Below are 26,669 nucleotides of genomic sequence, written 5' to 3' on the forward strand. Positions count from 1 at the left end.
GGTCACTGTGTCAGTAGAAACAACTCACAGACTCATCCCTCTGTGTGCCTCTGGATGAGTGTGTGTTAATCCTCATTAAAAACGACTACAACAACCCAATTAGGACAAACAGAGCTGAGAGACAAACTTTATGGTCCACCTCTTTAAGCCACATTTTTCTGTTTATCTGTTTCACCACTCTCCATTTGAATATGCATGCAAACCTGGTCTCTCTCCTCCGTTTTCAAATCTCCCCACCATTAACTCACCGCTTAAGTCTCTCACTCACTCAAGCTGGTTGCTGTTATCATATTTCCCCTCCTCTCTTGTTATTCATATTTCACTGAATCACCTTTTCTCTCAGCCTCACCTTTTTACCTTCCACAGATGGTGAATAAGGCCATCAAAAACATCCAACACTTCCTTTCTGTCATTCTCTGGATCTGAAATTCATCTCCCTGCAGCTGACACACAAGCTTGTATCCTGGGGGAGACCATGACACAGTGACCCCCTGGCACCCAACAGCTAATCCTCTAGAGGAAGTTAAGAGCGAGGCTTTATTTTCAAGAAAGAAGTCAAAGCCCAATCGGAAAACAACTTCCCCTGTTACCTCTGCGGTGTTTCTGTTTTTGGGTAAATTGTCATCCAGAAGGTTCCTGGTTTTGTAGAAGTGAGTAAAGTGGCAGCCTACAGGAAGGGGATGTAACCTATTTATCACTAACTGTTGAAGTTACCTGGGGTAATGGTTAGCTCATGCTTGGCAATTGACAGTCAGTTTCAGTGAGATGTGTAAGAGGGTGAAAATATAGATAAAATCACTTCACACTCACACTCACATTCACACTCACACACACATACACAAACAGGGAAAGCCATGACACAAAACCTGCCCTGTCCAATGCATGAGGAAACACGTCTGCTTTAGGAATAGCCAACCTCTCTCTCTCTCTCTCTCTCTCTCTCTCTCTCTCTCTCTCTCTCTCTCTCTCTCTCTCTCTGGGGAAGGGTGGAGTGGGTGTGGGTGGTTTGGATGAAAGACTGAGACTGTTTGTTAAAAAAAGAAAAAAACAAAGACAAAGAGAGTGTTTGGATGAGGGTTGGACAGACACACAATTTTAAAACTGCAAAAGAAGCGGCTGGGATTTAATTGCCTTCCTGCTGAATAAACAGCAATCATTTGTTTGTGTTTGTGAGCGTAATACATGCGTGTGTGTGTGTGTGTGTGTTGGGATGGGGGTTAAGTGAGGACAGTGACTGACGGCTGAGACAGCCACTGACTGTGACCTGGCAGACTGACAGCAGGAATGATTTGACAGCTTGACTACAACCCCACGCTGCTCCCCATCAGTTCAACTGTGGTGTGGAGGCTCCTCACATCATCTGACCGTTATATTCATCTTAAAAACAGAATACAAACAGAACGAGTGACCCTCATGCATTCAAAATTAAAGAACATTTCAAAGCACTGGTGACAGAAATAACAACACTTCGTATTTTGACTTTGGTCCAACTTGACTGCTGGGATTAGCCCTCATGTGTGCCTCCTTGTGGACATGATCTGCACATCCTGTCACCCATTGATTGTTGCTGTAAAACGACAGGTTTACATGTTTACTCCTCCGTAAGAATTAAGAGTTTAACCCTAAAGAGCAAGTTAACCCTGCAGATTTTAAAGCCCCTGGCACAAGCTACTTTTTTGAATGGCTATTTTAGAGTTTTCTCTCTAAATCTTCTGTTGCTGTGAAGCTCATCTTCCGTTTCCTCATACTGGCTTCAAATAAAATTCAGAGCATTTTTTTATTTTATTTTTTCGTTCCACAGAACTGTTGATTTTGACTTTCAGCCCTTGAATCAGAATAGTTTTGGAAAGGGATTTCTTTACAGGCCATTGAACGGAAGGCAAATTAACAGCCACAAACAGTTAGCAGTGCTTTAATATGCAGTTTGTGGTTAATGTGATTTTTAAAATTATACAGCTATCATTTATCTGTATCTTCACATGCTTCGTAATACCTTATAATAACCCTCGTTTGACAAGAAAAGCTCCTCTCTTGGCTCGAAACCAAAGATGAGTCAGTGAACACTAAACTGTGACCTTAGTAAGACCAGAGACAGCTGAACTTGACATTGAATGTAGACTGGAAAGATGGACGGCATGACACTGCCAGAAAGTGAAGACAAAACAAAGCCCTCCTGATTGGCTGCATCATACAGGTCATAAAGCCCACCTCTTCAATGATAATAGAAAAAGTAATCAGCATAGATTGGAAAAAACATAGACGTAGTTTCAGTGTTGTCACCCATCCGTTCCTGAAGAGAAGGTTTTGAAGCCATTTTGGTAGCCATATTGGAAATGCTGACTCAACCTAACTTTTGGTAAGCCAAGCAAGAGGCAGAGGTGGAGTCTGGAGGTGGGCCTACAGTGTGCCTACCTGTCAGTCAAATGTAAAACTTTCAAACAATCCCCTATTGGTGCTCACCTCAAGTGGACACACGTGGAACTGCACTTACTTTTTTAGCACAAGAAAAAGAAGAAAAAAACAAAGATCCTTAACTAAATAACAACAGAAACGAGTTATAAACAAATAATTAAATGAAGATACAATCGACAATTGGAGAAAAAAAACACAAACAGACAAAACAAATTAGCTAAAATACATAAATAAATAAAAAAATAGTTTTTAATACTTCTGCAAGGCATCAAATTTCAACAATTGAGGCTGCCACTTAGACATGAATCAAACTTTTAAAACAAAATACATGTCAAATATTTTGTTCTCAAACATGCTTTCTGACATTAGTTCTTATCAGGCTGATTACCGGTTGCATGTTTAATTTTGTAAATAGTTTTGTGTTAAATCTTAGAGGATACAAAAAGGGTTATAACACCATAGTTGACAGCTTTGTTAACAACTCTGGCTCCCACAATGCTTTGTGCACCGTATTATCAAAATACTGGAGAGTTGTGAGAAAAATATCAAAAACACAAACACAAGAGCCATGAAGCTTTCCATAACTACGACTATGTGCTTCAAACTGACTCAAGAAGCTGTTCTTCTGTACACTGTTCAACTTAATGTTGATTTTATCCATAAGCTATGTGTGTCCTGGTTAGAGGATGGGGTTGTCTGTCACTTCTGCAGGTCCACTAGCTGATCCCTATGGTGCAGACTGTGACTCCAAAATGTCACCAGTGCAAAATGTCAGCACCCCTCACAGGGGGTATTTTGGCTTCAGTTTTGTACAACAGGAGGGGAAGGAGACGAGTCACCCATTGTTACATAAAGTTAATTGCAGTGACTGAACAGTCAGAAAGAACAGAGCAACTGATGTGTGGCAGCCTCTCTGAGGCGCTGACTTTGAGAATGTCTGCTCCTTGTTCTCTTTTCTACCTCATTGTCTACCTCTCTCTGACACCTTCTTCTTTCATTTCTTCTCCTCGTCTACATTTTTTTTCACCCTCACTCCTTATTGTTCCTCTCTCTCTCCTTCCTCTCGCCCGAGCTCCCTCTTTAGTTTCCCGTCTCTACAGGACATCTCATCCCTCCATCCTCCATCCTCCTTTCTATGCTGTCATCACCTGACAACCACCTGAACGGCACGTCGCTATGGCAACCCCTCTGCCCTTTTGTATGCGGTCTCGGTGAGGTGGAAGGGCTCCTTTTAATATAACACACACATGCAGTAAAATAAAAACACGGTCGCACACTTGCATCCTGTTTTTGCGGTTCGGGTGGCAAACATTGCGCCCAAACAGCAGGATATCCTGAGGAGACCAGTGTGTGTGTGTGTGTGTGTGTGTGTGTGTGTGTGTGTGTGTGTGTGTGTGTGTGTGTGTGGGTGGGAGAGGACGGGGCAACTTGATAGACCATTGAAAAAATTTAAAGGAGAAAAAAAAGAGGAAGAGGGACCAACTACTGTTGAAAATTGTGTAATTATTGTGTAATATTTCTCATTATTGAATAATAATCTCTGTGTCTACTTCTACTTTTGGTACTTTCTAGATTACAGATTAGTGAATGACCTAGATCACCTTTATGCGCATTTCGACCAAGAGTTACGGGGTCTTTTAGCCCCCAGAACTACTTTACCCGGAACTAAAAGGTTCCTGTTCCCCCATTGTTGTCTGCGTTTCGACCGCAGGCTGAAGTCCCGGGTAGATTGTGCAAATCAGGCCAGCGACATATGGAGAAAAAAAAGTAATTGCACTACAACCACCAGACAAGTAGAGTGCAGTTAAACAAAGATGAATGCCATTCATCACAGATGACACCATAGAAGCAGACGGACAGGCAGGCATCATTATGAGCAACACAACAGTTAGCCGTTAGCATGGAAGAGACTCAGCTCGTGCTGTTTTAGATCATGCTATATTTCATCACAGATGGATTCACTCAATCAACACGTGAGAGGAGATAAGCGTGAGTAGCAAAGACGTTTCAACGCAGCTTTGAAATAGTTTTTAACTCAAAAGGCCGTGGCAGAGATTGGCCGGTGTTTTGGTTTAAACAGCGACCCTGTTGACTGCCAACTTTCAACTGGATGTGTCCCTCATAAACGTCTTTAGACGATCATCAAATATCTGATGAGGATATTTTGAAATCTTTCTAAAAAACTAAACTAGTTTGCATTCCCAGGAACTCCCTCTGTGTTTCAACAGCTGTGTAAACTCCACAAACACTGACACGTTCAGCTGAAGTCTCCAGTTTACAGGGTCGCTTTTAAAACCGTAACACTGGGAGAAACACATTCGCGGTGGGTTTAGAGAAGACTACTGTTACAAGCTGCTAAATCAAGTGAATCACAGCTTCTTCTTTTGAAAAGTACACACACACAAAAAAAGATAGAACAAATAAAAAATAATCAAAGAAAGAGAAATCAAGTGAATCACACGTGTGTGATGTTATTATGGACGGCAGGCGGAATAAAAACACTGCGGTTAATCTGCCAATCAGACACGTCCAGCATTGTAGGCCCTGCCCCCTGAAAGTCCTGGGACCTTTAATAGTACTACCCCCTTAGCAGGGGCTTTTTAGGGGGGAGATTAACTACCCCTGAACTAAATTTAGATCCTGGGTCCACCGTCAAAACGTAGTTCCGGGTTAAAGTTCCTCCGGTCAAAAAACGCCTTTTGTACGTCAAAAGAAGGTGACACAACTATAATTCTTGGGCTCCACCAACACCGGTATTTTCCGCAGGATGTTTTGTTTTCTGTTTACTTTTGCACGAACAAGATGAATCCATGAAGCCACTCTCAATCATCCAAACAACAGCAACCGCTTCATTCTAAAAATAGCCGCTGCTGCATAGGTGTTAAATGTTATCAGAGAAAGGCAGGGAGCGGGAATAAGAGTTGTCAAGAATCATAATACTATCTCCATAACTGTCATTCATCCCTTTAACAGTCTGGGCTGTCGGTCCATTCACTGCTGTTCTCTCAGCAGCTCAACAACTCCACAGACTACCACCTTGTTACTTCAGCCTTTTGTTTCCTCACTTCTTCCTCTCACTTATTTCCTCCTGTATCAGGCTCACTCACTCTCTCTCTCTGCTGTCTCTGTCTGATTTCTTCCAGCCTCTGTGTGTCTGCCTTACTTTCTCAACTTCCTCCACAATCAATATACTTGATTTTCTCTCCCATCCCTTCCTGTCTACACTCCTCTTTCCAGAAGCTCTTGGCCTCTTGAGCGTATGTATGTGTGTGCATGTGTGTGTATGCGTGTTCTGTCCTAGGATGTCTTTGACACCCACTTCTGCAGAGTAAGCTGAGGTAAAGCCAAGAGATAAGTGAGAGGATGGTGAATGGAAGAAGAGGACGACAGGATGAGAGAGAATGTGGAACTCTGTTTGAGACTCAAGGCAGCAGCTGATGTGTTAATGTAATGTACCGTATGTGATGTGTGTGTGTGTGTATGTGTGTGTTTATGAGAGAGCACAGAGATAAAAGGGAAATCATCTCTATCTCCCTCTTGTTCTCAGACGTCTTTTGCCTTCTATTAACCTTGTCCAAATCAATGTAGATCCAACAGCAGAGACAAATACATAATTAATAACTCGGCTGTAATGGATGTGTGTGCTCGAGCTAATGCAATGCAGGATTGGGCTAATGTAGGGAAGGAAAAATGTGGAAGGAAAGGGAGCAGGGAGGTCGGTTTAAAATGAATGAAGTATTCTCATGATGTTAGGAGTGCAGCGAGTGTGCAGGGAAGGAAGCCGACACACAGCGTCCACCGCAGCAGGCTGGCCTTTTTGGGCAGTACAGTGAAGTGTGACCCCAGCCTGAAACTATTCCAGAAATGTTGATGGTGGGAGGAGAATACAGAACAAATAGCAAACATGCTTAAACACACACACACACCGAACACATACACAAAGTATGGCACTTTTGATTAACGGATGGTAATTGCAGCTGACTCCTCGCACAGAGGGGACATCTGGTCTGACACGGTGAAAGGAGAAAAAGGTTAAACGACAGCGTTTTCACTTTCCGTCTCTCTCCCCCTCACCGCTCTGCCTCTCCAGCGCTCTCTCTGTGCCTTCAAATAGTCATGTCTTTTTTTCTCCCTGTTCCTCTGTCTCTTTCAGCTCCCACCCTCCCTCCGTCTCACCATCTACCTCTCACTTTCTCTTCTTCTTTCTGTCTCTCTGTTGGACCACCCCGATTGGCGGGATTTCACTCTGTATCTCCAGAAGGGGGGCCAATGAGTAACCGCCAGTGTTCGACTACCTGAGTGTCTAGTGGAAAAAGAGACAAGAGCCAAGGGCAGACGTACCATGCTAAAACGCTTTTGTTATGAGAATAAGCGGAGGAAAGACTCGCATGTTTATCAGAAGCTGCAACAGAATCCAATTCCCTCTCACCGTGCATCTTTGAAATGAAACCACTGAACTCACACATTCCTGCACATATAGATATGTGATGCACACACCTACAATTAGGAGGGAAACCATTGTCCTACTGAGTGGAGGGGGGGGGTTGTTGCTAGGCAACCTCTATTTCTAAGGTGAACAAGACAGTGCTGAGGGAGAACAGTGAGAGATAGAGAAAAGACACGGCAGAGTGAGAGAGAGGGGCAGATAATGAGTGTCTGAAACCAGAGGGGCTGACCACAGGAAGCTCAACCGTGATCATTCAAACCACATGTAAATGAAGACACACACACACACACACACACACACACACACACACACACACACACACACACACACACACACACACACAAAAATCAATCTGTCCTCCCTCCCTCATCTTTCTCACTCTCTCTGTATCCCATCCTCTCATGTGTATTTATGATGAGAATATCCAGGCTCACAAATGGTGTTATTATGAAGACAGCGACACAGAGTGAGTGTTTTGTATGTTAATACGAGGCTCATTTATTTCTGTGTTTTTCATTAAGCTACAGCTCATGCGTTTGCCTTTTTTTAGACTGTGTGTATAAGTGTGTGTTTGTGTGTGTGTGAAGTGAGCTTAAGCCGAGCAGTATCAACACACAATATAAATTGAACAGGAAACTCTTCCTATGCAGTCTTTCACGCTGCTGGCAGCGAGCAGCGTGGACACTCCTCAACTTAAATGCTTTGTAAGAGAGGTATGCTGACGCAGCTCTCCACTGGGAAATGTATTTTGGTTTTGTGTGTCCTGACAACTCTGCAGAACGTTGTAGAGTGGACGCCTAATGGGTGAAAAAGAACAACATTGTAAGGAGGAAGCCATTCTTGCAGAGCATGTTTAGAAAAATAAACACTTGCAAGTGTCTCTCCCACCAGGTCTGAGTACGGATCACATAGCTGATAGCTCAAATTATATTCTGTTTCAAGGGATCGCTCGCTTTGTTTCAGCTAACATTGTTTCAGCTCAACACTAATTCAATTTCATTGATTCAGAAAGTACAGTTTAAAAATACTCTACTTGTGCAAAGAATCTCAAAGCAGCTCCGACAAGCTATTCAAGCAACATTTATGTATGACCTAAAGAAGCTTAAAATGAGGTTGCATCATCAGTTATTATCAATTAATTTACACATTAACATCGTCAGTTTGTAGCCAAGAAAAACAAATGGCTATCTTAAGTCTGCAACTGAGGCTGCTATGAATGATGGCTCCATTTTCAATCTCTCCTTCTGCTCTGTCATTGCCACTGTTACCCTGCACTAGTACTGCGCTCAGACTTTCAGCCCCATCACCTCCCCAGTATCCACCTGCAGGCCCCAGGTAGAGGCTTTAAGATAATACTGCATCACTCCTCACATTTCTGCATGTCCAATAAATCTGAGAGAATAGGGCGGAGCCATGCCAAACACTGACTCTTCTGATGTTACAATAAATATTTCAAACCATTTCAGAGGAGAAATCTGAAACTACATATTGAAGAGGAGCTCACTACACGATTTAACAATGCATCGCTCACAATGTGATATGTATTGCGAGATACAGTGTGATATATTGCAACATAATTTGCAAAAAATGTAAAAGTGTACTAAGAATACAATTTATAATGAAACTGAGACCTCACTATTTAAAAAGTACATTAAAAAGTACATTGTATCGTATCGTATCATATTGTATCGTATTTACATTTAAATTTACATTACATAAATTAAAACACAGGGATGTCATAATACCAGCATTTTAAACTCTGATATACTATCAAAAATAAAGCAGTATACCATTTTCAATGCAGCAGCAACAAAAAGAGAAGTCCTGGGCACCAAAAATGATGAACTTCCTTGCTTTTGATTGACAACCAGTACATAGTGCAGGCACAGAGAGGGTCACTGAACACAAAGTAGCTCATGTGAAACAAACCTGTGCAACCTCCGGTCTCAAACTATGAAGCCCATGCGGGAGTGTTATAAACTGCAATTCATCGAGCATCCGCTTGCACCTGGCTGCAGAAACACCGGAAACCACATAGACACCAATTCAAAGAAGACGATCTTTGCAGCATTAATAAACATGTTTACAGCCTGGTTCAAAAAACGGCTTGGCTCTACGTAGATCATTTCTCTATCGGCACACACTGTATGGGGGGTGATTTTTTTTCTAACACAACAGTTCAGAAGATATTAAGATTTCGAGTTTTTGCCCAAATAAGAACACGATTGACTTGACTCACAGGCGGGAACACATAGCTGTTGGCTAGTAAAACTCCGCCTCTTTACGCCACACTTTGACTGGTTGAGTTCAGCATTTCCAATATGGCCGCCGCTGCCGATTGGCTTCAAAACAGCGCTCAGGAACAGATGGATGACATCACGGATACTACGTCCATTATTTATACAGTCTATGGATCAACCAAGGTAGGTTAAGTCAGCGTTTCAATATGGCAACCGAGGACGATAGGCTTCAAAACTCTGCTTCAGAAACAAATGGGTGACATCACGGATACTGCGTCCATGTTTTATTAAACAAACTATGCTCATAGAGTATTCTCATCATGCTGTTGTGTTTGGGTCGTTTCTGTGAGTCAATCGTTGTGCAGCTCAACACTCTGAAGAAAGAAAGAAAGCATAGTGGCATCTCTCTCTCTCTGTTGGTCTGCAGCAGACACATATGGAATTCATGTATCTTAATGATATGCTAAATAGACTGTGAAAATGTCTGCATTTGCAGACCTGTGGATTAAAAGGTCTGTCTGTGTGTTGGTGTGAGGGAGTCAGACAGAGTAAAGTGCGGCTGCATACAAACAAAACCCTGCGTGTTTCTGTGGAGTCATGGCCGTGTTAATCTGCTCTTTAGAGAGTAACGGCTGTGAAACAATTAGAAATGAATGTCTTGTTTTTAATGTTAATGTAATGCCTTTGTTTTCTTTAATAGTGCTACTCTACACTTCTTTGACCACCACTTCTCTCTTTCTCTCTCTTTCTCTCTCTCTCTCTCTCTCTCTCTCTCTCTCTCTCTCTCTCTCTCTCTATCTCTCTCTCTCTCTCTCTTTCTTTTAGTCACTGCAGCTTTGAGCCAGACTACAAGCTGTACAGAGACAAGAGCAGAGGTCATTGTGATAACAGGGATTTGAGAGAAACATTAGGACATTTTAATCCACTGAATATATCAATATTAGGGGCGAGAAACTTAATACAATCTCATAAAAACAAATATTGTGATAGTTTGCTGTGTCTCATTTTTGCACAGCTGTAGTCTGTGAATGTTGTCAATTAATACAAAACAACACAGTGTTTTCATTATCTCTACAGTGATATTTTTGACATCACTCATTTTTAAGACTGCATTCAGGTCCACCCAGCAAAAGAGAGCTTGTGCATTTAAGCTTAAGTAACCAACACAGGGATCAGACTTCCTGGTACAGAGCTGGGACTTCTGATACTGAAATTCTGCATCTCATAGAAGCCAAGCCAGACTACTCAGATGATTCAGGACTGCTTACTGGGTAGGATTTCTGGTGGAGTAAATAAGAAGCAGCACAGGCTGAGAAATAGCTACACAGTCCATTGCTGAGTGGATATATGTGGAGCTTATTTACATGCAAAACCCCCTTTGCCGTCTCAACCTTACAAGATTCATGAGGACTACGCTGCGTTTCATAAATCTGAAAACAGGAAGAAACATTACTCAGAAAAGACAGAAAGGAACACTAAAACAGCTGTGAATAACCAAACAGGAATAAGGGAAGTGAAACCAAATGTGGCCTGCAGCACATGTGAGAGTTTTTAATCATTCGAGGAATGAAGCGAAAATACATCCACAAGTCTTGTTTCTGCAGCAAGTGACCTCAGGTGGCTGGACCGTTAGGAAATCATTTTATAAACCAGTTTTAAAACAGCAAGGTGATCACTTTCATCATGAATAATAACAGTATATAAAGGGTATATTTTACCTTTAAGTGACTGCGTGAAAAATTACGTACCAAGAGAAAATGTCTCAGCTGAGTTTGTCTAGCAAAGAATTTATCACAGTGACAAAAATCATAAATATTTCATGAACTAATGCGTTTGGATCTCACCCTAAAATGGGACTCATGGATTCTAACAGCAGAAAAGGTGCTCTGATAGCTCGAGGGCATTTTAAGGACTTATATTAGGAGTTATAATCACTTCTGATTCATCAAGTTTTAGTACGAGGTCTCACGAGAGGCAGAGAGGGCTCTTTATAGAAAAGTGGCAGTTTAGGTTGAACCAACTATTACTCCAATGTATTTACACAGCTTAAACGCTTTAAATAAGTCTATGACAAATGTGCTGAATGGATAGGTTGAAGATACAGACTTTATCTCACATGGTCTGGATTTTTAGAATGGTAGTTTCATGATATCTGAAATGTTTCATCTCTGAAGATATTGTAGAGGTGTATTTCAAAATAGAATAGATGTTTATTGTACTTGTTGTGAAACAATGAAAGGCAGTTTAGCAACTCTTCACGATAGCAGCATGTAAATAAAACAGTATGACAATAGAAATAAAATCAAGGCACGATAAAATGATGAAGTAAGTTAAGAAAAATACAAGAGATTACACTGTTTATTATATTGATTGCACTGTGTATCTGTGCAGGTGTATACACCGGTCATATAGATTTTATTAATTACTTTTTATTTATTTTTTGTTTAATTTGTAATATTTTATTTAGGGGTTGGAATCTCTGGACGACTCAAAATACGGTAAGATACAAAACAATACGATACGATACGATCCTATAAGATACGATGTGATGCGATACGATACGATACGATACGATCCTATAAGATACGATGTGATGCGATGCGATACTATATGATACATACGATACGATACGATATGATACGGTACGGTATGATACAATGCGCAGTACTTGGCCCGCTATAATGATAATATCACAATACTGCGATAATCAATACATTGCGAAAGAATTACTGAACGATATATCACGATATCTAATTAACCAAAAATTAAAAACTGCTCAATAAAAGGCAAAGCGCAATAATGTACTTATTCACTGCACTCTAGTTTGGTTTCACTGAGATTAAATAACATTCATGTTTTGGGGCTTTAGATGCAATTTACAGCACTGTAAAACTGTTGGTGTAAAAATGACACATTTCTTAAAAAATGGCACTTTTATGAATGAATTATATTGTAACACTTGAACAAACAACCAGCTTGTGTCTGTAAACTATTCACATGTTCAAATCTGTTTTAATGTTAACCTGTGTGACTTCACCTGTAACAGGTAGTCATACTCACTGTGACCTAATTAACTAAAGCCGGGTCTTTTCAGTCAGCATCCATTCTTGGGGTCTTCGGTAAAACTTCTGCCATGTGAGCCCCGCTGTAATCTTGTACATGGTGCTCTTTATATCACGTAGGATAGTTTCCCTCTCATTTCAGTAAATGAGCAGCAACTATCACGTAGCAGTCCATGGCATGTTATGTCCACCCGTCGCAAGGGAGGGAAATTCTCGGTGCTACTTGAATACGTCCGCCATCTTTATTCTTGTCTCGGAGCTAACAACAGCTTGTTCTGTTTTAAGAGCAGTTGGCGTATTTCTAGCTCCTTTTCATCGCTGTCTGACATCCCACTGTCTTCTTCTTCTTCGGTCAATAAACTGCTATTCACGTTCCCCTCATTCTGACGCATTGAGTCAAATTGACAGGGAAATCTAGCAACGTATTTACCTAATTAAAATATCAATATTCAGCCCCTAATATCAACACTACAGATCAGGACTATGATATGTCGCCATATTGATATTTTGTCCCACCCCTTGTGTATGTGAGAACAGGCACTGCTGGGATTTGAACCCAGGATCTCCTGTTTACGAGACAGGCACTTTAACCAACTAAGCCACAGTGCCACAATATTAAGAAAAATATGGAATAATCGCATCGGCAACTTCAAAATAAAGTTTGGCCCGCCAAACCCGAAACTTCTTCCAAATAAGTGTTGTATGACTTATCTAATTGCTATCACAATTGTGACCACACAAAAGGCTTTGATTTGCTATTTAAATAAATGCGTGTGGGTCTGTAAACATTACAACCTCTCCTCTGATTGTTTAGAGTCTGACTACACCAGCTCTATTAAAATCTGCTGTACAGGAGGAGGAACAGACACATCTACTAGAAAAAAAATAGTCTGATTTGTAGACAAATCTGTAACAGTATTACAGATTTGTCTACCATTTCGCTTTTCTCAATATAACTTTAACCTCTACAATCAAAGCTTTCATTTTGTGCAGCAGTTCAGTTAAACACCAACAAATGTCAACAAGTACATCTTAGAAGTTGAAACCTGCAAATCCTTCCCTGCTGAAAAATGCAAAACCAATAAATTCCCTTTGAGCTCAGCGGGGAAACAATCCCATTCAGAGTGATTACAAATGATCGCTCATCATTGGGATTATTCAAATGCTTTTGCAGCTAATCCAACACTGGAAGTTACTCCTCTGGTTTTTGATGGGAAGTCTTAGCCTGTGTTCGTTTCTGCAACCTCAAAACACTGGGATGAAAGACATGAATTCAATCAGTTCTACAACAAAAACCTTTTGCAGAGAAGTCAGAAGGTATAAAACAAAGCACATGGGAGGAAAGGAACAAAGTGTGAGGCCTGTCTTTGAGTAATGTGATGAAAGCCAATTTGTGCCCAGAAAAAGGCACAGCTTCTAAACCTCTGGCTCGGGCTTTAACAGGCGGATGTAATGAAATAAGTCAGATATTTTCAAAGTCATGCAAATATAGTTCATCTACATTATAAATCTGCCAGGGCTTCCCGCTGCACATCACCATATTGAAACTGCTGTGCATTTTTTGCATTTCTTTGACATACGCACATGTGAACAACTGCTAGCTTAAAATAAGGATCACAACTGCCAAACGCACTAAAGTTTCTGTGTCTGACAGAGGAATTCCACCACATCCTTGACCGCTCTGTCTTCGATCTGCTGCGGTCCAGCTCCCTGCTCTCTCGTCCATCAACACTCATCGGTTGCGTTTTCGGAATGCAGCACGGAGCAGGACCTCCGGACAGCTGGAGTCATGTGATTGAGGTTTCCCCTTGGTAATCACTAAATCAACGATTATCCCACTCCTCTCTTTATCATTATTGTCTTTACCTTCCTATGAAAACCTCTGATCTGTTGACTCCAGGCCTGGCTCGGCTCATCATGACTGTTTGTTGTTGTTGTAGTTAGATGAAATACAATCTGGTGATAACACAGAGTGTTTTATTTGTAAAATTAACCAGATGTTTTAATTTTGCTTTGGTGCCTGACTTCCTGTCCCGCTCAATTTGCTCTGTGTAGATTGTCATGCTCCGGCATCCGCCAAAAAATAGAAGTCTTGCATATCTGATCTGGAGGGCTCCGACCTGCCAGGATCAGAGACACAGCCGAAATGCAACGGAGTGGATCCGGTGGAAGTTAACATACTGACTAGAATAGAAACCTATCAACTCCAGTGCCGTAACAGATCAGAGACAGACCAGACAAGGATCTGGTGGAATTTGGCCGTGAGTTGTCATTTGGAAGATAACCTCATAGGCAGCGCTAACTCCATTCTGTAATGCATCCAAATATACATTCAGCTAGAGTCCATCCAGTCTTACCTGTGCATAGTCCCTCTCCAGCTGTCCCTTCTTCAGACTGTAGCTCCTACAGAGACAGAGACAGGGGGCACTTTAAGTGTCTGAATGTTTTCATATTATACCAAATCACTGTTATCATTCGAACAGCAGCTTACAGAAACTGACATGTCACTTCTGTCATTTGTTGAACAAAGGAATACACACACATATACACAGTTCTTCGTTTTTCCATTATGTTTGTGTATTGTTGTGAAAAAAGCAAAAGTTTCATGTTTTTTCGGTCACTTTATTTTCTCACAGTGGTCTAAAATAAAACCTCCCACAAACTGCACAAGCCCCTTGAAACTCTCCCCTCCTGGCAGCAGAGACAATGGAAGCTCTTATCACCACGCAGGAATGTGCAGAATGGAAAACACAACATTAGGTACACGATCACACAGACAGATAAATACACTGGCAGTGTTTTCAGAGTGAATGAAGCAGCGTGAGTAGTGGGGGTGACCTCATTAAGGGACAAAACAACTCAACTAGCATTTGTTGACATAAGCACACTATATTCAAATTACACTCATCATGTTACACCATATGAGAAGCAGGGTGGTCATCAAACATTAACATAAATGTGTATTGTAAATGACTCCTATTAAAGCAGCCTTTATGTCTAGGTTTTCACTCACAGTTATGCAGAGCACAACCCAATTATAGCCGACACTGAGCACCATGGGAAATATTGAACTGGAAGACAATCTGTGAGAACTTGATGAGTTACCAAGGATTTTAAAATCTGAATGTCTTATTCCACAGGGAGACTTTTAAAAATCTTTTATAGATGTCCTTGAATATTTCTAAAGTCTCCTCTAAGATCTTGATCTGAAAAACATGACATAAAGAAACAGAGCTCAGAAAAAGGATGTTTGGTATAAGACTTGCCTACAGCGAGGAGCCTTTCAGACGCACATACAACTTCTCAGCGCTGCAGGTTCAGTTTTTCTGGGACACATGGTTCTGCTGGGATTTAAACTTTAAAGCGCCTGTTTACTAGACTCACACTTCAACTTGTACTGAGACTTAGTGCCCGATCGTTGACCTTTGACAATCCTTACCTTGGGGGGGATCGCTCTGAATCACCATCGACAGCGTTTATGTTAGCAAGGACTTCAGGAATTAAGTGAAGTGGGGTAAGAGTGCAATATCCTTGGCTCTTCTGCTGGTGTAAATTTCAATGATAAACAGTGACTCAGCATTAAACTGAATTATTTACATCTCAGCACATCAGCCCAGGAGTTGTTTTTTTTTCATGGATGCATTTGCAAGGGACTCTGGAATGTGGAGTTTTTGATGTCAGTCACACACAAAAAAAACCTTCTGTTTCATTACACTACAAAATAGAATTGAATTAAACGCCTAATGCGATAAAGAACTACTTCTTACTCTAGGCATCCAGATCTACTCATCACCCTGAATCAAATGATGTGTCACAACATGAAACCGCAGAGGAGCGCTTTTTTAGCTGGTTGTTAAATTAACAATTTAAAGAATTTAACACTGTTTCTTCGGGCTGTTTTGAAACTGTAGTTGGTTTTGATTTATTGAGAGCACAGATAATGCAGCCCAAGGACATATTCTCCATGTGTGAGTAGGATTGTTTTTTTCGTGTCGTATTTAATTTCATTGTAAGTTCCACTTAAGCTGATTCAGTCTTAGAGAAACTCTTGGGTTGAAAGGAAGCTGTGAGAAAACTAACACCAGGAAAGACCACAGGTTAGACAGCTTAGCTACAATATCTCTCTATGCCAATCAGAGCTATTCATCTTCATCATCATTATGCTTCAACATCTTCAGTGTTCCTCTGTTTCTTGATTTTACAGGTTAAGTAATTAAAAATAGAGTTATAGAGTACCCGTCTTTCAAACTCTGCACTGATACACAACTGCAACACTTCAAACTGTCAATGATCTACTACAAGAGGCAGGAGCACGTGTTCAGCGCCTCACTCCACCCCTGTGCATGTCAGCTGGAATACTACAAAGCTGCCTCTGCTGATATCTCAGATAAGTCCACCCCCACCCTTCAGCGTCGAGTCTGGTCTGTAGAGCGCTCGGTCGGAGTACTGTGCAGGCCTCGTTGGCGCAGTAGGCAGCGCGTCAGTCTCATAATCTGAAGGTCGTGAGTTCGAGCCTCACACGGGGCAGTGTGTTTTGAAATACACACAATAGCAGCAGCTGATGTGTGAGGAGAGTCTTTCAACTAGGACCAACTGCTTGATAGAGTGGAAACAACGCCATGTTACTGTCTGCACTGTTAATTACAAATCCATGAATGGACAAGACCTTCATCATTAAATTCACACTCTTTCGTTATTATAGAGCTTTAATAATGGTATCAAGTCGTTCCAATCTGTGATCTCACACATCAAAATGAGCAGAACAAAGACACCTAACGATAAAACATGACACTCATGATCATAGACTTTGGTATGCATGACAGTGTCTCTTGTCTCAGGACATTAAAGCACTCTTTCTTTCTGTTAGACAGATGCATGTGCTCAGCTCCAAACTTCACTTAATGGACAGTGACAGCTGCTTTTGGTCTTCATGTCAGCGTACTGCAGTGTGAGGCCTGTAACGACACATGGCGTGCAACAAAACTGCACAGTAAAGGGAAGTTGCTGTTACTGACATCTTGCTACTCATCTACTGCACGTTTCATCCATGATAGGCCTTCATGAACCGCCAGTTCATACTTTCCAAATCCCAATGTTATGCATATACCTGAACCACGACTCTAAAGAGCAGCTCACCAACATCGAATCAGCCTCTGACCTCTGAGAATAAAAGAATGAGGGTTGTACCAGCCATCCAGGCCTTGCTGTTTGACTACAGCAAAATACAACAACTCTAGCAATCACTGACTGACAAATGTAGGTGCATTTTGACCTGAGTTCCGGGGTCTTTTAGCCCCCAGAACTACTTTCCCCAGAACTAAAAGGTTCCTGTGCCCCCATTGTTGTCTGCGTTTCGATCACAGGCTGAAGTCACGGGTAAATTGTGCAAATCAGGCCAGTGACGTGGGGAGAAAAAAAAAAGTAAATGCACTTCAACCACCAAACCAGTAGAGGGCAGTAAAACAAACAAGAATGCCATTCATCACATATGACACCATAGAAGCAGACAGACAGGCAGGTATCCTTATGAGCAACACAACAGTAGCATGAAGAGACTCAGCTTGCACTGTTTTAGATGGTGCTATATTTCATCACAGATGGATTCACTGAATCAACACGTGAGAGGAGATAAGCGTGAGTAGCAAAGACGTTTCCACACAGCTTTGAAATCGTTTTTAACTCAAAAAGTCGTGGCAGAGATCGGCCAGTGTTTTGGTTTAAACAGTGACCCTGTTAACTGCCGACTTTCAGTCGATTGCGTCCCTCATAAACGTCTTTAAACAATCATCAAATATCTGATGAGGATATTTTGAAATTTTTATAAAAAACTAAACTTGGTTGCATTCCCAGGAACTCCCTCTGTGTTTCAACAGCTGTGTAAACTCCACAAACACTGTTACGTTCAGCTGAAGTCTCCAGTTTACAGGGTCGCTTTTAAAACCGTAACACCGGGAGAGACGCATTCGTGGTGGGTTTAGATAAGACTACTTTTACAAAGCTGTTAAGTCAAGTGAATCACAGCTTCCCATTTTGAAAATCACACACACATACTAAAAATATAAAAAAAATAAAAACAAATTTAAGAAAGAGAAATCAAGTGAATCTCAGATGTGTGTGATGTTATTATGGACGGCGGGTGGAATAAAAACACTGCAGGTGATCTACCAATCAGACACATTTAGAAATGCAGGCCCTGCCTCCCGAAAGTCCCGGGACCTTTCAAAAGTACTACTGCCCTGGGTGGGGATAAATTACCCCTGAACTAAATTTAGACCCTGGTTCCTGTGGTCGAAACACACGTAGTTCAGGGGTAAAGTCCCTGTGGTCGAAAGTTGAGAGTTGTGCTTGTTAAAACAAACTGCAACAAGGCAGTTTTCTAAGAATACTTTCTGAATGACATCTGAAAATATCAAACTTCTTACCAGTAAAGGAAAGAAAAGGCACTGCTGGGATTTGAACCCAGGATCTCCTGTTTACTAGACAGGCGCTTTAACCAACTAAGCCACAGCGCCACAACCAACCCTGAGAAATGATAGAATTTTAAATTTATACAGATTAAATCAGTCGTGCAAATTAGCATGTGAATATAAAAAAGACTGCTCCGACAGGTTCATGTTTTCTACCTTCATTTTGGTCAGATAGATCTCTATGAAACACTTTAGGTGCCTCTGTGTTTGATATGACAGCCTTACAGCGTAGCAGGAGCACAAGAGACATGACGTGTACTTTAAACAAACAATGGAAGCCTCACATACACACCTAGACAGCACACACACACCTACAGTGCACTGTTCCGCCCTGTTTGCTCCACGGTGCAGACAGGGTGGAACAGTGCAGCCCAGCTTGTCAAGCAGGCTACTGTTCTGGACCAGAAATAAATAGAATTGTGATCCAGTGATTCACCAATGAGTTGGTTTAATTCAGAGCTAATAAAATGAGCTATATGATTGATTTAGAAGAACGTGCTTCCAAACTTTCCATCACACTTTTACTTGCTTTGCTAGTTTTGTGCTTCTTTCTACTTTAAAAACTGTATTTGATGATTTCTAGCCGACACAGATCTCTCTCAAAGATGAGATACTGATATTAGTGACTCTTTGTCTTAAGGAAGGAGGTAAAATAAGAACTACAAGAACATTTCCAGCCCCAAAAATGTTAAGAAGTTGATGCATTATGTGCTGTGGTGTTGACTCCTTGGGGTTTCATGATCGATAGCAGTATACAGTTTGAAGATGTACCATATCAGTGAATTCAGCTGTTATCTCTTTGCCACACTCCAATCCTTCTATGAAAAGGCACTGCTGGGATTTGAACCCAGGATCTCCTGTTTACTAGACAGGCGCTTTAACCAACTAAGCCACAGCGCCCTGTGGTATGCATGGTTTGCGCTGTGGATACCTTCATTCTATCTTTTTCCTTTGTTCCAAATGTCTTCCATCAATAATGATTTAAAAAAGGAAAGTGCATGTAAGGGAGCTAATCTTTGATTTTAACTTGGTGGATATCAAACTTGGTTCCAGCCCTCGCCCCCTGCATGTCATTTACCACTCTCTCTTTCCAACCCTATCCCCTGTCCTGTCTGGGCACCTGCTAATGCGTTGGTGATGCAGTTAACTTACCTAGATAACAAATTATGAAGATTTTTTAAACTTACATACGCAAGTAACTACCTTAGTCTACATTTCTCAAAAACAACATCTTAATAACTGAGTTTATTTGACTAATCCACCCATTACCATCTTCTTAATATATCAGTCAAATACTTTAGGAATAAGTGTCCAGAAATAGTATACAATAGTACCTACAGCATCATATACTGAAAATATGCAATATAATACTGAATATTATGATCATCTTTGTAAAAAATGTAATCAAAATAGGACTCTGGCCTGTATGATCAAGATGTTTTACATGCAAACAGTTTAATGAAAGGAGGGGGCTTTACGTGAAATTATCTGACCTGGTTCATTTTGACTCTTATTTGTATTGTAATATTTGTTATCTATCAAATGTGAACCATCCATACACCATCTTTTGAACTTTATTCAAAATTGGCAAGGAATTAAGTGTTGGTCTCTCCTTTGACAACAACACATCAATGACTGCAGCTGTTATCTCTGAGGCTACACACAGGTCACCCCAACCTGTTTATGCAAATGCACTTCTGGGATTTGAACCCAGAATCTCCTGTTTACTAGACAGGCACTTTAAACTTCACCATTCTCTCTTTCCTGTTTGTCCACTGTCCTATCTAGGCACCAAGCTACGGTTATTGTGTGTCAGTGATGCAGCTAACTTACCTAGGTAATGATGGAAAATGATTAAACTAACATACGCAAGTCACTAACTTAATCTGCAATTCTCAAAAACAACATCTTAAAATAAAATGTGAATGATTCAACATGATATTCAACTGATATTAGTGACACTCTTTGTCTTAAGAAAGGAGGTAAAATAAGAACGAAAAGAACGTTATTCGTTAGAAAATTAAGTGTTGCATTCGGTGCCATGGCAGTAACTCCCTTGGGGTTATCGGATAGATTGAGGTTTTCAGGCCACACATCTCACTCCAATCCATCTATGAAAAGGCACTGCTGGGATTTGAACCCAGGATCTCCTGTTTACTAGACAGGCGCTTTACCAACTAAGCCACAGCACCATATGGTAAACCTTTCACTTTTTTGTAAGGTCTTGATGAGGGATCTAATCTTTGATTTCAACTTGATTTACAGCAGTTGTGATATTTGCCTCATTTATTTTTTAAAGGTTTGTCAACTGCAAAGCTCAGGGAATAAGGAGAGCTGAATGAGGACAGTTTCATGTTAACTCAATGCAAATCCCTTGGACTTTTTAAAAAAATGTACAGGGTTTTGTTGGGGTTTTGTCTCACCATGTCAGGATTCTATTTCCCATAACCACCTGCAAACCATACATATTACATGCTGTTTCTTCAACACATTCTACTTTGGGATCTTAGTTCTACATTACACCTCAGCTATATAAGTGTCCTCCACACTCGGAACGCATAAGTCAAGTCAACACCAGCACACAAACTGGTTAAGAAAGACAAACACTCATCCTCACTGGGGTCTTTGGAAATGTCAAGGCTTACACACCAATACGGTTACACTGCAGCATCTCTCATCCCTCTGTCTCTCCACCAATCTATATGCCCGTCATGTGTGTTTGAATGATCCACGAGTGTAAAAGTAACGTCAGCATCAGCCGGCACGCTAAGAAGGGCAGGAGACAGAAAATGCCCACATGAGTGTTTGTGTCTGACAGGAAATACTTAAGTGCTTTTGAGTGCGGACACCAAGTGTATGTTCTGTGAGTGTGTGTGCAGAGAGACGCAAAGAGGGGATGATCAAATGTGGGAAAACAGCTGAGATCAATGGTTTACAGGACACAGGCTGAGATCAGTGACAAGAGGATAAGCAACATGAGTCACAGACAGAGACGGAGGCGGAGGAGGGTGGTCATGTTTTCACACTGTGTGATCTCCACAAGACATAACAGAGCACGTTCTCCTTTATTTTCTCATGCCAAGACCGAGCAGGCAAAAATATTCACTGCTTTAATTTCAGGATTCATAGATGAGTAACACGGTGTCTGTGTGCGTGCTGTGAAAGATTAGATTTATACAATCTCATTTGTTTGTAAAGCTTAAGAGAATGTTAGACGGCACAGTTAGCAACCTTTGTGTGGGGAGAAAACACGGATCACATTTAGGCTGTTAGGGCTCAATCATGCTTAGTGAAGAGAAGAATAACTTCCACTATCAAGATGTTATATTTGCACTTTTTAATGAGTCTGAAATTGGAAATGAAGCAAAAAGAAGGAAGAAGGAAATTTCTCTCTCAAACCAATAGTATGAGCGTGATCCAAACATCATTGCAAACTTTTTCTCTGAACAATCAAAGAAATCTTTTTGACATTCTTCAAACAACCATCAAGATTTCAAGTGAAAGTTGGTTGATGAGGCTCTGTGACAATTCAGGATCATTTGGAGAATAGCACTTGAATCTGTCACAGGAAAAGTGTGTCTTCTCTGACTGATGGCTCATTGCTCTGTCATGGTTCATTAACAAGTGAAATAGAACATTGTCATTGCTCTGACAGGCGTAGTTATCAGTCTATTTTAAGTTATTAGGGGTTTGCATTACACCCTGGATTAATCAATGTGAAATTATAAACAGACAGAAGTAATCCGTAATTAGTCTCTTCGTCACCTCTGTCAAATACCTGACTTTGACCGCAATAATAAAAACCTTGACCATCTTAAAGTGTATAAGAAATGTCTCACAAAGCATTTTCACTCCTAACTCATCAAACATCGAACAGCACAGCTCAGTCTGTGGCCCTAAGCTTCAATATCAAATGACCTGGGTACAGCTGTAGTCTCAGTCCAGCATGTGCAGGGTTCTGAGGTCAAGTTGGCAATAATACATGAACAACATCTGGTTAGTCTTCCAAAATAAAGCACTCAAGTAAGCACCAATAAGCAATCTCTGTTTTGATTATTATAAAAAGCCTGCAGACAAACATTTCCCACTTGATTACTTTTGGGCGTAAAACAATCAACACTTGATTAAAACTGTGAAAGAAATCGAAAGTGGTTATGTAAAGGCAGCAATCTACTTTTAATGTGTGTTGCAGCTAATTTACCCTGATAACAAATTAAGAAATATACATTTAAAAACGTATGCAAGTGACTACTTGACTGTATATTACTTGAAAACAACATCTTAGAATACATTTTAAATAATTCAACATCGACTACAGTTTCACAATGAGTTTATCTGATCCATCTACGATCTTCTTAATATATAAGTCACGTCAAATACTTAAATACAGAGAAGTACCGATAATATTTGAAGAAAATAGGACTCTGGACTGCATTACCATTGCATTCTTTGAGCAAACTTATGAGCAAAAGTAAACAGAAAGCCTTATTAACTGACATGGTTCAGTTTGATTCTTATGTGCAATGTAATATGTTTTACCCACCATTCATAAATCCGTTATATTCTGTAACCAAAATTGGCAAGAAATCAAGAGTTGAATGAGGTTGTGGTGTCCCCATATGGGTTTAGTTGTATAGATATAGATAGATAGTTTTTAGGTTGACAATACCATAACGATGACTGCAGCTGTTATTTCTAAGGCTACACACTCTCACTGCATCCCTTCTTTGGAAAGGTACTGCTGGGATTTGAACTCAGGATCTCCTGTTTAGTAGACAGGTGCTTTAACCAACTAAGCCATAGCACCATGTTCCAAAATGCTATTTCTCTCTTTATTTTTTTTTTCAAAAAACACGATGTCTTCAAGGTATAATGAAGAGAGAAAAAGCAAAGTTCCTGTGAGGGAGCTAATCTCTGATATCAACTTGGTTGATATATAACTTGCTCTTGCTGCATGTCATTAACCATTCTCTCTTTCCTCTTTTTAGACCCTTTCCAATGTCCTGTCTGTCACTAAAGGCATAAAATAAAAACCAAAGAGACTTCAGAATAAATGAAAAAGACAGAACTGATACACTACATATTACAAATTTAACTTTTGTTGCCCAACTCAACCAGATTGTTCCAGATGCTTACCTTTACCAAGAAACAAGGAATATGAGGACAACCAAATAATGCCGTAAACATAATTTGATGATTCTTTAAAAACCAAAATTAGCAAGAAAACAAGAGTTGAATCAGGTGGTAGTGTCTCCTGATGGGTTTCATGATATAGACACTTCATTTTCAGTTTGCTAATACCATTGCAAAGACTGCAGTTGTTGATTCTGAGGCTACAAATTTTTAATGCAACTCTTTTTTGAAAAGGCACTGCTGGGATTTGAACCCAGGGTCTCCTGTTTACTAGACAGGCGCTTTACCAACTAAGCCACAGCGCCCTGTGGTATGCATGGTTTCTCTCTCATCTTTTGTTCTTTGTTTTCAGAACGTATTGTCTCAGGAAGAGACATGACATCACTAACTTAAGACTTTAAAATAAGTCAATCTTTGATTTCAACTTTGTCGATATGAAACTTGTTTATGGCCCTTGACCAAGCAGCAACCTCCGGTCTAAAAATATGAGTCAATGCGGAAGTGTTAAAAGCTGCAGTTCATCAAGGATCCGCTTGAGGCTGGCTCCGGAAGTACCAGAAGTCACATACACATGAATGGGAAAAGACGATCTTTACAGCAGAAATAAACATATTTACAGCCTGGTACAAAAGATGAGTGTAGTCTGAATAGCTAATTTCTCGATGTGCTCTCACTGTGAGGGGGTGAATTTTTTTCTAACGCAGCAATTTCAAAGATATTGAGATTACTAGTCTTCCAGTGAGAGGCACAGCTACCTGCAGGAACACTGCAGCTGTTGGCTAGGAGGCTCAAACTCCGCCTCTTTACGTCACACTGGCTCGACAGAAGCAATATGGCTGCCGCTGCTGACTGGTCTCAAAACAGCTCTTCAGAAACAGATGGGTGACGTCACAGATACTACGTCCATAGTTTATACAGTCTATGCACTTGACCCCTGTATGTCATTTACCACCCTCTCTTTCCTGTTTGTGACACTACCCATTGTCTGGTCTGTCACTAAAAGCATAACAAAAAAAAAAAGAGACTAAAATTTACACAAATGATACACTACACATTAAATGTTTTGCTTTTGTTGCCCATCTCAACCAGATTGTTCCAGATGCTTACCTTTACCAAGAAACAAGGAATATGAGGACAACCAAATAATGCCTTAAACATAATTTGATAATTCTTTAAAAACCAAAATTAGCAAGAAAACAAGAGTTGAATCAGGTGGTAGTGTCTCCTGATGGGTTTCATGATATAGACACTCCATTTTCAGTTTGCTAATACCATTGCAAAGACTGCAGTTGTTAATTCTGAGTCTACAAATTCTCACTGCAACCCTTTTTTTGAAAAGGCACTGCTGGGATTTGAACCCAGGATCTCCTGTTTACTAGACAGGCACTTTACCAACTAAGCCACAGCGCCCTGTGGTATGCATGGTTTCTCTCTCATTTTTTGTTCTTTGTTTCAGAACGTATTGTCTCAGGAAGAGAAATGACATAACTAACTAAAGACTTTAAAAGAAGTCAATCTTTGATTTCAACTTTGTTGATATGAAACTTGTTTATGGCCCTTGACCAAGCAGCAACCTCCGGTTACCAAAATTGGCAAGAAAATAAGAGTGGAATTAGGTGAAGTCTCCTTATGGGTTTTGTAATATATACAGGTCATTTTCCGGTTGACAATACCATTTAATTTGCTGCAGTTGTTAACTCTGAGGATATACACATCTAACTCCCAATTGTCAGTGAAAAGGCACTGCTGGAATTTGAACCCAGGATCTCCTGTTTACTAGACAGGCGCTTTACCAACTAAGCCACAGCGCCCTGTGACACATGTTCTTCTCTGTTTCAATTTCTTTTCAAAACACAATGTCTTCAGGTTATAATGATAAGAAAAAGGAAAAGTGCTTGTGATGGACCTAATCTTTCATTTCAACTTGGTTGATATCAAACTTAGTTCCAGCCCTCGCCCCCTGAATGTCATTTACCACTCTCTCTTTCCTGTTGGCAACCCCTTCACGTCTCCTGTCTGTCACTAAAGGCATAAAAAAAATCCCCAACAATATTAGTAAACAAAAACAAAATAACATGATTGAAACACTATATATAAAAAAGACATATTTTTGTTGCCCATCTTAACCAGAGTGTTTAAGCTGCTTACCTTTACCAAGACACAAGGAATATGAAGACAACCACATAATGCCTTAATCATCAATTTGATGATTCTTTAAGAACCAAAGTTGGCAACAAATTAAGTCTTGCACTTGGTGGAAGTGTCTCCTTATCAGTTTCGTAATACAAGGAGTTTTTCAGGTTGGCATACCATATCAATGATGACTGCAGCTGTTGAGGCCACACACATCTAACTCAAATCTTTCTACGAAAAAGGCACTACTGGGATTTGAACCTAGGTTCTCCTATCTACTAGACAGGCACTTTAACCAACTAAGCCACAACACCCTGTGGCACTCAGCAATTCTCTATTTTTCTTGAAAACATGATGTCATCAGGATATGATCCGCTATATATTTAAAACTTGCTTTTGTTTTCCCAACTCAACCACAGTGTTCCTGCTTCCAAAACCAGAATGATGTGTTTCTTAAGTGCTTCACCTATCTGATGAGGCTGCGACACATGTCCCAGTGTGTTTCAGCTTTCAAAACAAAAGATAAAGCTTAAGTAGGTCAGAGTTAGAGATTGCTTCTACCTTGTTTGAGGAAGAGAAAAAGCTGTCATCCTCTCAATCATCTCATCCCCCAGGATCCACTGTTACCTGTTGTCCTCCTGTGGTTGTGATTTTCCGCAGAGGTTGTCTGTGCTGTCATTTCCCTGAATACACGGGCTGCCTAATTATATCAGGCGGGTGTGAATCAGCATTGCATTAATTTGGCTCTTTTTTTCCCCAATGGGTCCTTGATTTT

At 40.6% G+C, this 26,669-nt stretch overlaps 1 protein-coding gene and 9 non-coding genes across 11 annotated transcripts in view; 1 reads left to right on the top strand and 9 right to left on the bottom strand.

Annotated features, from left to right (window-relative positions):
• LOC117825859 (F-BAR and double SH3 domains protein 2-like) overlaps nt 1–26,669 on the bottom strand; it is a 79,813-nt gene that overhangs the window by 41,665 nt on the left and 11,479 nt on the right. For both annotated transcript variants that reach the window (XM_034701822.1, XM_034701823.1), the window contains exon 3: nt 14,519–14,564. In XM_034701822.1, coding sequence (XP_034557713.1) covers nt 14,519–14,564 — 46 coding nt within the window. The remainder of the gene's footprint in view (nt 1–14,518; nt 14,565–26,669) is intronic.
• On the bottom strand, nt 12,697–12,770 carry trnat-cgu. The gene has a single exon. It is a non-coding gene; the product is annotated as a tRNA-Thr (tRNA).
• trnam-cau lies at nt 16,616–16,688 on the top strand. The gene has a single exon. It is a non-coding gene; the product is annotated as a tRNA-Met (tRNA).
• On the bottom strand, nt 18,600–18,673 carry trnat-agu. Its single transcript has one exon. It is a non-coding gene; the product is annotated as a tRNA-Thr (tRNA).
• trnat-agu lies at nt 19,455–19,528 on the bottom strand. Its single transcript has one exon. It is a non-coding gene; the product is annotated as a tRNA-Thr (tRNA).
• trnat-agu lies at nt 20,748–20,820 on the bottom strand. The gene has a single exon. It is a non-coding gene; the product is annotated as a tRNA-Thr (tRNA).
• trnas-acu lies at nt 23,362–23,435 on the bottom strand. Its single transcript has one exon. It is a non-coding gene; the product is annotated as a tRNA-Ser (tRNA).
• trnat-agu lies at nt 23,994–24,066 on the bottom strand. The gene has a single exon. It is a non-coding gene; the product is annotated as a tRNA-Thr (tRNA).
• trnat-agu lies at nt 25,099–25,171 on the bottom strand. Its single transcript has one exon. It is a non-coding gene; the product is annotated as a tRNA-Thr (tRNA).
• trnat-agu lies at nt 25,500–25,572 on the bottom strand. The gene has a single exon. It is a non-coding gene; the product is annotated as a tRNA-Thr (tRNA).

The sequence above is a fragment of the Notolabrus celidotus genome, chromosome 14, assembly GCF_009762535.1.
Source record: "Notolabrus celidotus isolate fNotCel1 chromosome 14, fNotCel1.pri, whole genome shotgun sequence".
Classification (NCBI taxonomy): Eukaryota; Metazoa; Chordata; class Actinopteri; order Labriformes; family Labridae; genus Notolabrus; species Notolabrus celidotus.